General features: G+C 33.8%; 1 protein-coding gene across 1 annotated transcript in view; it reads right to left on the bottom strand.

Moving 5' to 3' along the window:
• Positions 1–7,162: 7,162 nt before the first annotated feature.
• The window catches only part of LOC141674307 (uncharacterized), a 96,574-nt gene continuing 89,322 nt past the window's right edge, over positions 7,163–14,414 (bottom strand). The window contains exons 3-4 of the mRNA XM_074481033.1: positions 7,716–8,486; positions 7,163–7,635 (exon numbers count right to left, since the gene is read on the bottom strand). Of these exons, the coding sequence (XP_074337134.1) occupies positions 7,163–7,635; positions 7,716–8,486 (1,244 nt within the window). The remainder of the gene's footprint in view (positions 7,636–7,715; positions 8,487–14,414) is intronic.

Raw genomic sequence — 14,414 nt, 5'->3', positions numbered from 1 at the left:
TCATAAATATTTACAATTTACAGAATAAAGAATTATTTGAGTTGGATTCACTGATAGATAGAAGATTAAGTGAGGAGGAAGTGAATTTCTTCAATTCTTTCAGTAATGATAAAGCTCCAGGCCCAAATGGTTTCAATATGAAACATATTAAGGAATTCTGGCTTTTTTGAAAGACAAAGTTCTGGAAGGGTTCAATTTGTTTGCCAGTTCAGGGGTACTTCCTAGAGGTTTTAACTCCTCATTCATAGCTTTGGTCCCAAAGGTGAATGCGACGCCCTCAATCTCGGGGTTAGGAAATGAGGACCCACACACCAATATACTAATACCATAATAGAAGAAATATGATAAATCCCGATTGTAACAGTATCTAAACTGGATAAGGTATGAGACAAGATTACAACTACTAATCAGAATATAATTATTACAACCCAAAATATAAATAAATTCAATTTATTCGATTCCGACTTAGAATCAACAGATAACCCAAAAGTATCTGATTCAACTATTACACTTCCCACCATTGCTTGCTCACACAACATTTACCTAATCTGGCATCTGAAATCCTACAACGAGGTAGGGACCACCAGGAACGCTCTTACAAGCGGTGCGCCTAAGTCTGGCCATCTTCTTGCTTAACTACCATGGTTAGATCAAAGCAAATAAATGAGCAAAAAATCTCAGCAAGTAACTATATAGCAGTTCTAAATATCAATATAAACAACATTAATTAAGGCATTCTATTTCCGGATAACACTGAACTAGGTGGCAGTATTCTTTTAACGGCTAGGTAAAGGCATTGAAAAAGGTTCCGGGTTTTCAAGATTCAAAGTTTTGGAGAAAGCCGACATTCATCATAAATCAATAACAAGATTCTCAAGAAGTTTCTTATTTCAAAGAAAGCAATCATTCAAGCTCCGAGAATCAATAACAAAGTAACAGGGTTCTCGACCAAGTTTCATAACTTTAAAGAAGATACTACTCATTCTGTTTTGTTTCAAGTAATTAAGCAAGTTGCTTTATCAAAGATATACATTACCCTTTTCATAAAATATTAAAGAACCCTGGATTGGAATATCTATCTTTTAAATATAATAAGGGTGATCATCATGTACTGACCTCCATCCGGTCATTAAGGTACCTATGGCATTATTTCAGCCTTATAGTGGACTAGCCCCGCTAGTCTTTTATATGACTAGAATAGTCCCAGTAGTCTCTTACGTCTCTAACTAATCTTCAAGGAATTCATTTGGAAAATCTTTGTGTTGGAATACAGAAAGTTTATCTAAATTCAGTTTTAACATTACCGATAAGTGAAATCATTTGGACTCTTTCAAGTCGAAAGTCATTCTTAAGTTCAATTCAAGAATTAATGAAAAGTGAATAAATCGAAAGTAAATGGGGATCATAAGTTAAAGGTATTGATCAATGTTGAATAAGTGTATAAGTTCACAATAAGGATAGTTCCAAAGAACGATACGTAACAAGGCATAAAGGATATCAAGGGATCTCAGTTAACAAGATATAACATGTGAAAAGTTCATAAGGCTCTCTTTAGGATCAAAGGATCGTAAGTTAACAAAATGTAAGGATAGGTTATACGTACTTGAAACAAAGGGGTTACTATTAGGGTTCATCACAAGGATTGATAACAGGTTTATCGCAAGGGACAATATCAGGGTTTCTATAAGAATCAATAGCAAGTTTCACAAGAATCCTTTACTCTATCATGGAATCAACAATAATCTTTCTGTTATCAATTCATAATAGAAGGCAAAGCTACTTGCCTCAAATAGCTTTCCTGCTTAATAGAACCTGAGCTACTGCCATATAAGATATCCTTCCCTTTACTAGCTTGAATGCCTCTTCTACCCAAATTTACAATATAAAACAGAACTCTAATTAGCAACTTGATCGATTCCCGGTGTTTCTCAGAACGTCTAACTTCTACCCCAAATGTTTTAAACTTTAACTTACAAACACGAGTATAATCACATATCACATAATATGATATACTCCTATACTCTTGGTATCATAACTATACTTATCATTTAGCAAATAATCATCGACTCAAATATTATGACACGAAAAACACTTCTCCCCTTTCTCTTTTATCAAACATTCGAACCAACATAAAGAATAACCAAGTAAATTCTTTTGAATAATCGACATGCATTCACTATTACAAAACATGCATTTTTTTAGATAGAAACCAACCTATCTCGACCTATATCATACATCACATCGACTCAATCAAGTTATTCAAACCAATACCTTGCTAAAACTATGATTCATCCAAGTTTTTAATCAAAATAATGACATGCAAGGAACAAAATCAACATGCAAGTTCAAGGATCATACATCGACTTTAATCTAAGCCAAAAACTATCAATTCGAACCATTCTTCTTAAAAACCGAACCTCACAACCAAATTTTCGAACCAAAATTCTTTGTAAACTCAAATCAATAACAAATTCCATATTAAATATACTAAATCCATTACTCTAGATTACAACCAACCTTTTTAACTCTTACAAGCCAAAATTGATAACATGCAATCACAAAACTTGACATGCATGTGACATTTAACCAAAAATTCATCCGAATCAATTATATAATCAACTCAAACACATAATTTAAATCTAACTATGAATAATCATCTAATTTAACAAATCATTTCAACCCAATTCTTTTTAAACCAAAATAGCATTCGGTTTTTCTAAAAAACACAACATGCAACAATCGAACCAAGTGCTTTCAATTTGTTAGAGCTCAGCCAAGCATCATAGCTCATCGCCGACTCACCGGAGTTCCTCGCCGGTGGCGGTGGCTTCTCGGTGGTGCTCTCAATCGAGGGTATACTAGAAAAAATCACTGATTCTCAAGCAATCACACAAGATAACTAACATGCATACTATCAACATCACTTTCTTGCAAAGAATCAAACTCAAAACTAAATCAAACTCAAGAACCAAATAGTTCTTGATTTAAAACCGAACATCACCCACACAAACACACGCATGCAAACATGTATGTGTATATTTAGAGCATGAGAAACTCAAATCTTAGATGAAGATTGAGTTTTAATAAAGGATTTGAAAGAATCAAGAGAGAGAGAGAAAGATGTATACTGAGAGAGAGAAAAGCCGAGAGAGAAAGAAGAGAAGAAAGAAAAATGAGAAAAGAGGAGAAGAAAGAGTGTGGCCGGGTGGAGAGAAAAAAAAGAAAGAGTGTGGCCGGGTGGGTTTATATAACCAAAATGGCAGGGGCATTTTGGTAAAATGCAAATTTAATTTCTTTGAATTTTTATTTTCTTTTCTCTAGCAATTTTCATAAACCCTTTTATAAATTATAAAACATCTTTATAAATTTAGAAAATATTATGAATCCCATTTTTAAAACAAAGATCATAAAATTTGCTCTTTTCCCATATTTTAAAATAAATTTTGAGCGAACAGATTATTTATTATAGATTTTACAAATAAATCCCAAATAATGGAAATAAATTCCATAAAATCATTTTAAAACATCAAGACATCAACATAAATCCAACTTTTATTTTTAAAAGTCCCTTAGACTATTTTAAAGATAATAAAATCAATCTCGCACCTTGATCACATTTCTATAATTTTATAAAAATATTTAAGACCTAATATAATCAATTAAATTCATTTAAAATCCCACAAATCACATATTCGTACACACAATCAAGATATATCATATAGTTACACATGAACTTCAAATATATTTCACATATTCTCGTAAGTATAGACACCAAAATTTGTTTTGATACACTTTAGCACAAAATTCTCTTTTAATCCATCTTTTAAATAACGAGTCCCGATCTACTTGACAACCGGACAATCACATCTTAAGCCCTTAGCTGACTCATCAAACTGGAACGAGACTTTATCTGTTCCTTAACGCTATTTCACAGAAATTATACATAAACCACAAAATCATTTATCCTTTTATTTTATTCACATAAATCCACGTAACAGCACAAGAACTATACTTTATTCATATAAATATATTGCGAAAATTCCAATCGCTACAATCTACCCCCTTAAAAGGATTTTGTCCTCAGAATCTAGTCTGAACAAATAGATGGGGATACTTTTTACGTATTTCGCTTTCTAATTCCCAAGTTGACTCTTCGACTCTAGGATTTCTCCACAAAACTCTAACTAATGGTACCACTTTATTTCTAAGCGATTTCTCTTTGCAATCTAGAATTTGCACGGGTTGTTCCATATAAGATAGATCTTGTTGAATTTCCACTGGTTCCAACTCGATCACATGACTAGCATCCGTATTATACTTTTTTAGAAGTGAGATGTGAAACATGTTATGAAGATGTTGCATTTGCGGAGGTAACGCTAACTCGTAAGCCACTTTTCCAACTTGTTTCAATACTTCGAATGACCCAATATATCTGGGGCTCATCTTTTCTTTCTTTCCGAATCTAGATAAGCCTTTCCATGGAGATATATTTATTAGCGCTTTGTCTCCGGGTTCAAATAGCATATCCTTACGGTTCTGATCAGCATATTTCTTCTAGTCGATCTTGAGCAGCTACCAGCCTTTTTGCGAATCACTTCCACTTTCTCTTTTATTTGTTGGTCCAGTTCTGGGCCCAACAGCTTGCGCTCACCAACTTCATCCCAATACGTAAGGGATCTACATTTTCTTCCATATAACGTTTCATAAGGCGGTATGCCAATACTTGCGTGATACCTATTATTGTAGGAAAATTCAATTAGTGGCAAATGATCATCCCAATTTCCTTTGAAATCCAGCACACAGGTTCTCAACATATCCTCGATCGTTTGAATAGTCCTTTCGCTTTGCCCGTCTGTCTGCGGATGATACGTGGTGCTCATTTTCAACTTCGTTCCTAAATGATCATGAAATTGTCGCCAAAATCTCGAGTTAAATCTCGGATCTCTATCAGACACGATAGACACTGGTACTCAATGAGGCATCACTATTTTGTCCAGATACAACTTGACCAATCTTTCCAATAAAGATCTCTCATTGATAGGAAATAAATACGCTGACTTTGTTGGTCGATCGATTATTACCCAGTCGCATCATGATTAGCCTTGGTCTTTGGTAATTCTACCACGAAATCCATCGCGATATTTTCCCACTTCCATTCAGGTATGTCCATTGGTTGAAGCAATCCTCACGGTCGTTGATGTTCCGCCTTTACTCTTTGACACGTGTAGCACTTACTTATCCATTATGCGATTTCCTTTTTCATATTCGGCCACCAATAATTCTCTTTCAAATCTTTGTACATTTTCGTGCTTCCTGGATGAATCAAAAATATTAAATTATGTGCTTCATGTAAGATTTCATTCTTTAATTCCGCAATGTTAGTAATCCAGATACATGAACAAACTTTGTATATCCCCTTATCATCCTTTTGAGCTCTAACTTCTTCTCCTGACATCTTATCTTTCTCGTGCTTTAACACTTGCTCCTGACAGCGTCGAATATTTTTCAAAATCTCTGGCTAAAATGCCATTGTGTACACCGTTTCATTTCCCAACTTCAGATATTTTATCTCTATTTTCAACTTCTCGAATTCTTTGATTAATTATGTAGACGAAGTCAACATATTCAATCTTTCCTTGCGGCTTAGCGCATCTGCTACCACATTCACCTTTCCGGGATGATAACTTATTATGCAATCGTAATCCTTGATTAATTCCAACCATCTCTTTTGTCTCATATTTAACTCATTCTGCGTAAAGATGTACTTTAAGCTTTTGTGATCCGTAAAAATTTCACATTTCTCTCCATACAAATAGTGTCTCCAAATCTTAAGAGCAAACACAATTGCTGCTAACTCCAAATCATACGTAGGATACTTTTGCTCGTGCGGCTTCAATTGCCTTGACACATATGATATCACCTTTCCGTGTTACATTAGAACACAACCTAATCCTTTATACGAAGCATCGTTATATATTACAAACTCACCTTTCTCATCGGGTAGAACCAATACTGGTGCTGAGACTAATCTTCTCTTTAGCTCTTGGAAGCTTTCTTCACACTTATCTGTCCAAACGAACTTTTCATTCTTTCTTGTCAACTTTTTCAGGGGAACTACAATCTTAAAGAAATCCTGAACGAATCGTCGATAATATCCAGCTAATCCCAAAAAGCTTCTCACTTCCGTTGATGTCTTTGGTCTTTCTCAATTCATAATAGCTTCAATCTTTGCAAGATCCACTTTGATCCCTTCACTATTGACTACGTGTCCACGAAACTGAACTTCTTTCAACCAAAACTTGCATTTAGAAAATTCCGTGTATAAATTTCTCTTTTCTCAGAATTTCCAAAGCAATCCTCAGATGCTTCATGTATTCCGCTTCTGATCTTGAGTAAATCAAGATATCGTCGATAAACACTATCACGAACTTGTCCAAGTATTTGTTGAATACTCGATTCATAAGGTCCATAAATGCAGCTGGCGCATTTGTCAATCCAAACGCCATTACCAAGAATTCATGATGTCCATATCTCGTTCAAAATGCCGTCTTGGGTATATCTTCCACCTTAATCTTTATTTGATGATATCCCGATCTTAAATCGATCTTTGAGAAACAAGTAGCTCCCATTAGCTGATCAAACAAGTCATCGATTCACGGGAGAGGGTACTTATTCTTAATAGTCAACTTATTCAATTCACGATAATCAATACACAATCTCATGCTTTTATCTTTATTTTTGATGAACAACACTGGTGCTCCCCACGAGGAAATACTCGATCGAATAACTCCTTTATCCAACAATTCTTGTAATTGCGTCGCTAGTTCCTTCATTTTGATGGGCTTCATTCGATAATGGGCTTTTAAATCTGGTTCTATTCCAGGAGCCAAATCAATTATGAACTTGATCTCTCAATCCAGAGGTTGTCCAGGTAATTATGGGGAAACACATCGGGAAACTCCTTAACTACAGGAGTTTCCTCAATTTTTAAGGATTCCTTCTCTACATCCTTCACATGAGCCAAATAAACTTCGCATCCTTATCGTAAAAATCTTATTATCTGAATCGCCGTTAGAAACTTCTTATCTTGCCTCTTTCCTTTGAATATCACTTCAGCTCCATCCTTGGTTCTCAATTTCACTTTCTTATTTCTACACACAATTTACGCATCATGGTTTGCTAACCAATCCATTTCGAGAATAATGTCGAATTCTCCTAACTTAAACGGAATTAAGTTCGAAAAAAAGTGCCGAGCTTCTATGACAATATCACAATTGGGACAAATTCTATAGGCAGTAACTCTTTCTTGATTTGCTACTTCTATAATCAAATTAGATTCTAAAGGGTATGCAACACACTTTAGTCTATCAACAACACTTTCAGATTTAAATGATCTAGTAGCTCGAGAAATCATTAACACTTTGACTTCTACTGAATTTATAGCAAGCGTACCTGCTACTACATCCGCATCCTGCACTGCATCTTTCATTGTCATGTTAAACATCCACACCTTTGGCTGGACTGTTTGTGCCGGTGGAGGCGGTGGTCCAGCAATCCTAAGAACATTTTCCTTCTGAACAAGCTCCTTGCAATTCTTAGCCATATGGCCAACTTTTCCACATTTATCAACTCCAGCTTTCCCGAACCGTATATGCATTCAGATGAATAATGTCCTTTCTGGTTACACTTGAAGCATGTCACGTTGAGATTATTACATCTTCCGGGGTGTCTTTTTCCGCAAGTCTTGCACTCCTGAATTTGGGGTTTACTCTCATTCGTTGACTGTCTAGCTTTCCAAAAATGATTCTTTTGATTCCAATTTCCGGGCTTAAACCTCTGGAATTTCTGGTTCTGACTTCCAACATTCCTTCCAAACTTCCCTCTAAACTTAGAACTTCCATGATCTTGTTCGGTATCCTCAAACTCCCTTTTCTTTCCTTTGCTTTCCCTTTTAGTTGCTTCTCTTTCTCCTTCTACAATCATGGCTTTCTGTACCAAAGCAGTGTAAGTTCTTACCTCAAGAAGAGCCACTTGACTATGAATCCATGGCTTGAGTCCTTGTTGAAATATTTTAGCTTTCTTCGCTTCTGTATTCACATACTCGGGCATAAAGCTTGCTAACTCTGAAAACTTCACTTCGTATTCCACTACCGTCATGTTCACTTGCTTTAAATCCATAAATCTCATCTCTAACTGATCTTGCATGTAACTCGGTAAGTACTTCTCCAAGAGTAGCTCTGTAAAATTCTCCCAAGATATAGCTTCGCCTTCTAGCAACACCTTAGTAGATTCCCACCAGTAACTGACCTCATTCTTAAGATAGTAACTTGCATATTGCGCTTTCTTATTGTCCTTAACTTCCGCTAACTCAAAGGCCTTCTCTATTTCTCTTATCCAGGACTGAGCTTTGATCGGATCTGGAAAACCTACAAAATCCGGGGGATGAACGGATTGAAAATATTTGATAGAAACCAACCTATCTCGACCTATATCATAGATCACATCGACTCAATCAAGTTATCCAAACCAATACCTTGCTAAAACTATGATTCATCCAAGTTTTTAATCAAAATATTGACATGCAAGTAACAAAATCAACATCCAATTTCAAGGATCGTACATCGACTTTAATCCAAGCCAAAAACTATCATTTCGAACCATTCTTCATAAAAGCCGAACCTCACAACTAAATTTTCCAACCAAAATTCTTTGTAAACTCAAATCAATAACAATTCTATCTTAAATACACTAAATCCATTACTCTAGATTACAACCAACCTTTTTAACTCTTATAAGCCAGAATTGATAACATGAAATCACAAAACTTGACATGCATGTGACATTTAACCAAAAACTCATCCAAATCAATTTTATAATCAACTCAAACACATAATTTGAATCTAACTACGAATAGTCCTCCAATTTGACAAATCATTTTAACCCAATTCTTTTTAAACCAAAATAGCATTTTTTTTTCTAAAAAAAACAACATGCAACAATTGAACTAAGTGTTTCCAATTTGTTAGAGCTCAGCCAAGCATCATAGCTCACCACCGACTTACCAGAGTTTATCGCCGTGGAGGTGGCTTCTCGGTGGTGCCCTCAATCGAGGATATCCTACCAAAAACCACATATTCTTAAGCAATCACACAAGATAACTAACATGCATACTATCAACATCACTTTCTTGCAAATAATCAAACTCAAAACTTAATCAAACTCAAGAACCGAATGGTTCTTGATAAAAAACCGAACATCGCACACACAAACACACGCATGCAAACATGTATGTGTATATTTAGAGCATGAAAAACTCAAATCATAGATGAAGATTCAGTTTTAATGGAGGATTTAGAAGAATCAAGAGAGAGAGAAAGATGTATACCGAGAGAGAGAAAAGCCGAGAGAGAAAGAAGAAAAGAGAGAAAAAGAGAAAAGAGAGATAACAAAGAATGTGGCCGGGTGGAGAGAAAAAAAAGAAAGGGAGGGTGGGTTTATATAACCAAAACGGCAGGGGCATTTTGGTAAAATGCAAATCTTATTTCTTTGAATTTCTAGTTTCTTTTCTCTAGCACTTTTCATAAACCCTTTTATAAATTATAAAAAATCTTTATAAATCAATAAAATATTATAAATCCCATTTTTAAAACAATTATCATAAAATTAGCTTTTCTCCCATATTTTAAAATAAATTTTTGATCGAACAGATTATTTATTATAGATTTTACAAATAAATTCCAAATAATGAAAATAAATTCCATAAAATCATTTTAAAACATCAAGACATCAACATAAATCCAACTTTTATTTTTAAAAGTCCTATTGACTACTTTAAAGAAATAAAATCAATCTCGCACCTTGATTACATTTCTATACTTTTATAAAAAAATTTAAGACCCAATAAAATCAATTAAATTCATTTAAAATCCCACAAATCACAGATTCATACACACAATCATCAGATATCATACAGTTACACAGGAACATCAAATATATTTCACATATTCTCGTAACACTAGATACCACAATTCATTTCGATAAAATTTAGCACAAAATTCTCTTTTAATCCATCTTTTGAATAACGGGCCCCGTTCTACTTGACGCCCTGACAATCACAGCTTAAACCCTTAGCTGACTCATCAAAATGGAACGAGACTTTACCTGTTCCTTAACGCTATTTCACAGAAATTATACATAAACTACAAAATTATATATCCTTTTATTTTATTCACATAATTCCATGTAACAGCAACAAATTATTTATCCTTTTATTTTATTGACCAAAATGTTGGCTACCAGGCTTAGTTTAGTATATGAGAAGTTGATTGGCATGAGCCAGTTTGGTTTTGTAACAGGTGTTAGTATTTGTGCCCTAGAGACAACACTATGATATTTTAGTTTAAGACATTTGGATTATTAATGTATATGTTCTATCGATTATTCTCTTTATAATTTATTAATTCTTAATTTACTGTGATATAAATGTTAGATTAATAAATGTCTTTGGAATATGATATGCAATTCTATATCTCTAAGTACGTGACTTAGAAATGAGATTATGAGGATAATATCAATATTCCTAAAGGTCCCTAGTCGAGTATTATTATTAAGGGTGTATTAAGACTAGTGTGTTTGTTGACTGATAATCACATCTCATTGATCATAGGTATAATGATACTAAAGTAAAAAAATACAAGCATATGTAAATGTACATGGTGCTGGACAGACCCGATGTGAGATTCTATATGTCTGCTGTGTCATAAGTAATTCTCACAGTGATAATGATGTAATGGTCCTTAGACCCGAAGTCATTATATTTCTATACGGGAATTAATTTACATTGATTCCATTAAAAGTTATACTTGACCGGGTAATGATAAAAGTGGACATTGGGTATGTTAGGTAATGAATTACAAACGGGGGGGGGGGGGTGAATGTGTTTTTATGTTTTTATGCTTTTCTTGAACTATTTTGGTTGTGAACAAAGTAAATCAATTGTTATAGTGAAATGTGTTCATACATGTAATAATAAAGAACATAGACCTTTCAAAACTCACTTAATTTTATATTAAAATTAAGAATGTTTTGCTACAAAATTTCTAAGCTCTTTGTTGATAAAGAGCTTAACTTCTTTCTAGAGAGAGTACAAGAGTTCCTGATTTAAAAATTGTTACATCTAACAAAGGACCAGTGTTAACTTTATAATTTAGTTAACTGCTGGTTTACATAGTGTATAATAAGACATGCTATTAACTTTATTAAACTGTCACTTGTTATTTCCATTTTAGGAAAAGTATATCTTCCATTTCTGGCTTAGCATATCTTTGCATACTGTGTTAACTTTGATCTTCCTTTGTCAGTTAATCTTCACCCTTGATCTTGCACACTCTTCAAGCTACTTTGTCTAGACTTTTCAATCCAGCTGGTTGGATTATTTATTGATTGTAAATCTTGGATATTGAACTGGTATGCAATTTTGTACTTTGAGATTTTACCTCGAGATCTCCAGTTTGGTCTATAGAGAACTTGACATCTCGATAAGTATATTGGCTTATCGAGATTTCTAATACTCCATTGTAAATTTGACCTGTAGAGGTCTCTGAGTTCTTTATAAGAGAATTTGGCTTGTCGAGATCTCTAGTCTTCATATCTTCACTTTGACTTATCGATATCTCTGAGTTCTCTAGTGGTTTATTGACTTATCGATAACTCAGAGTTCTCTAGTCAAATTTGACTTGTCGATAAATCAGAGTTCTCTAGTGAATTTTGGCTTATCGATATCTCTGAGTTCTCTAGTGGAATTTGACTTATCGATAACTCAGAGTTCTCTAATGAATGTTGACTTGTCGATAACTCTGAGTTCTCTAGTGAAGAAATGACTTGTCAATATCTCCAATCTTCATGTCTTCAATTTGACTTGTCGATATCTCTGAGTTCTCTAGTAGCTTTCCTGAGTTCTCTATAAGTCATTTTGGAGTTCTCGAATGAGTTCTCTATAACACTAAATCTGTTACTTGTAGAGATCTTGACTTTGAACATTTTTCCCAAAACAGATTTATTCAACTCCAAGCTTCTTCATAATTCTTATGAGGCGTGATCTTCTTCCAGATAGAATTCTTAGGCTTGATACTGTTTAAAAGAAAAAGACTCAAGTCTACTCTTTGACATTTTTGCAGACTTTAATGTTACAATATAAAATGCAAACTAAGATTACAATACAACTTACTTAGGATTGTCAATTTGACTTAGTCTTGTTAAAAGTACAGGCATGTCTTACACAACAGGGTATATTATGAATTATATGAGAAATATGAATGATCTAGATGGGATTTAACCCTCCTATTTTAGGAGTGATATTATTGGCCTCTTGAGTGAGCTAGACTTTGAAATGTGTGGCCACGCTCAAATGTTGATTTGATATGATAGTCTACTCATTGATCAAGGAAACTTGGATTAAACTATGATGAGGATGACACATTACATGCCTCTAGTTTAATCTATAATATTTGGTTAAAGGGATTATATTACATTGTGCATTATTCACAAAAGGTTTAATCGATCACCGATTCAATTATTATTACTCGGGTAGCAATAATGTATTACTAGATGCCGCTCATTGTGTGGCGCCCTCTAAACCGGATCAGATGTTTGGGGTCCACAAAACACACACACACATCATATATAAACCTAATAATAATAATATATGCAATGCCCCTACTTACCATAACCATAGATCGCAACAGTTCAAAGTATGTCAACAAGTCACAACCTTATTTATTTAACAAATATACCAAATCCCAGTTTTTTATCTTACGACTGAAGTAAACTTTATTACAAACTATCAACACAAACTAAGCCAAACATCATCTGCTAGCTTATTCCATTTCAACCTGGAAACCTAGCTCGCACACTTGTCTGGGGATCCTCGCCACCACCAATTTCCTTTTTAACTGGAAAAGAACATAAACAGATTTACAAGAGTGAGCTAACTAGCTCAGCATGTCATGATAACAACACCGAGCTTAAACAGTGATCAATTGAAATAATAAAAGGAATTGAGTTTCCTGATAAGCAATGTTTAGAATTGGATATTCATTTTTATTTTAAAAACCAAGGTTAGGCTGCTGACCAGTCATGCACTAACCCCGAGCAAGGCTACCATCTTTGCTCTATATACCGGATCCAAGGCACACATTGGCTTATTATGACCACGAATCTGGTCCGACCACAAATCTGGTCCATATTTGAAAATAATCCAATTTTATAATATCCATATGATAAAGAATGTAAATCAATGAACTGAATCATAATCAACATTTATCTTGAAGCATAAGATGATTCGTAATACCCTAAAGGTATAACATGGTAAACATGAAGATCGACTTTCAACCAAGGAAAGAATCAGGATGTAAAAGACCAAGGGTTCAATGGTTATAAAGATTGGTCTTCTATTATACAAGGCATAAAGGTTCGTATGTTAAATAATTCCATATCAAGAACCAGTATGTGATAGATATGTATTTGTGGAGTGGTATCGTATGTATGTGGTTTGTATATGAGAATTCAACAATCAATAGTTTACAAAGAATAAGATTTACGGCTCAAAATCAATAACAATAATTAGGGTTTAGGGTTAAGTACTTCAAAGTATTTGTAATATAGAACCTGAACTATTTGAACTACTTGCAACATATATGAAGAAAGTTCAGGAAATACTTGCAATTATACTGTAAGAAAGAGCAGAAGCATTTATAATTATACTACAAGAAAGTTTAGGGACACTTGCCTTATCAATCCAGTTTTACTTTACTAGCACTGTCAATTGATGCCCACTCACTGACCACTTATTTTCACTTTCTACGTCTCGCTTCCTCTGTTAGACATCATATGTACTTATCAATACTACTTCTCATCTTATTTGATTCGTTACAAGCTTTTATCTAGCCTCCGTTTCACCCAAATCCGACGTACGGATTGAAAGTTATGAATAAAACCGTCATACAATGCACATAAAGTCATATTATACAGCAATCAGATCACAGATAGCATAGCACGTAAGATATTCGATCAAAATAATTTTTCAAAGAAGATTCGGGGTTAAAATAATATTTCTGGTATTTAATACGAATTTTTTTAAACCTTTTTCGGAATTAAATTGGATTTTCGAATCATTTTATAATTAAATAATAAGGTTCGAACACCCGAATCTGACTTATGATTTAATAATAATTATCGAGTCTTGAAAATAATTTAAAATAATATTTTAAAGCTAGAAATTATTTTTCGAAATTTTTAAATCCAAATAAATATTAAATTAATTAAATAATCAAATTAAATTAATCAATAACTAATTAAATTAATTGATCAATTAATATTTAAATTAGTTGACTAATTAAAAAATTAATTATCAACTA

The sequence above is a fragment of the Apium graveolens genome, chromosome 7 (assembly GCF_009905375.1).
Source record: "Apium graveolens cultivar Ventura chromosome 7, ASM990537v1, whole genome shotgun sequence".
Classification (NCBI taxonomy): domain Eukaryota; kingdom Viridiplantae; phylum Streptophyta; class Magnoliopsida; order Apiales; family Apiaceae; genus Apium; species Apium graveolens.
The sequence above is the reverse complement of the archived record's forward strand: the minus strand, read 5'-3'. Positions and strand labels throughout refer to the sequence as shown.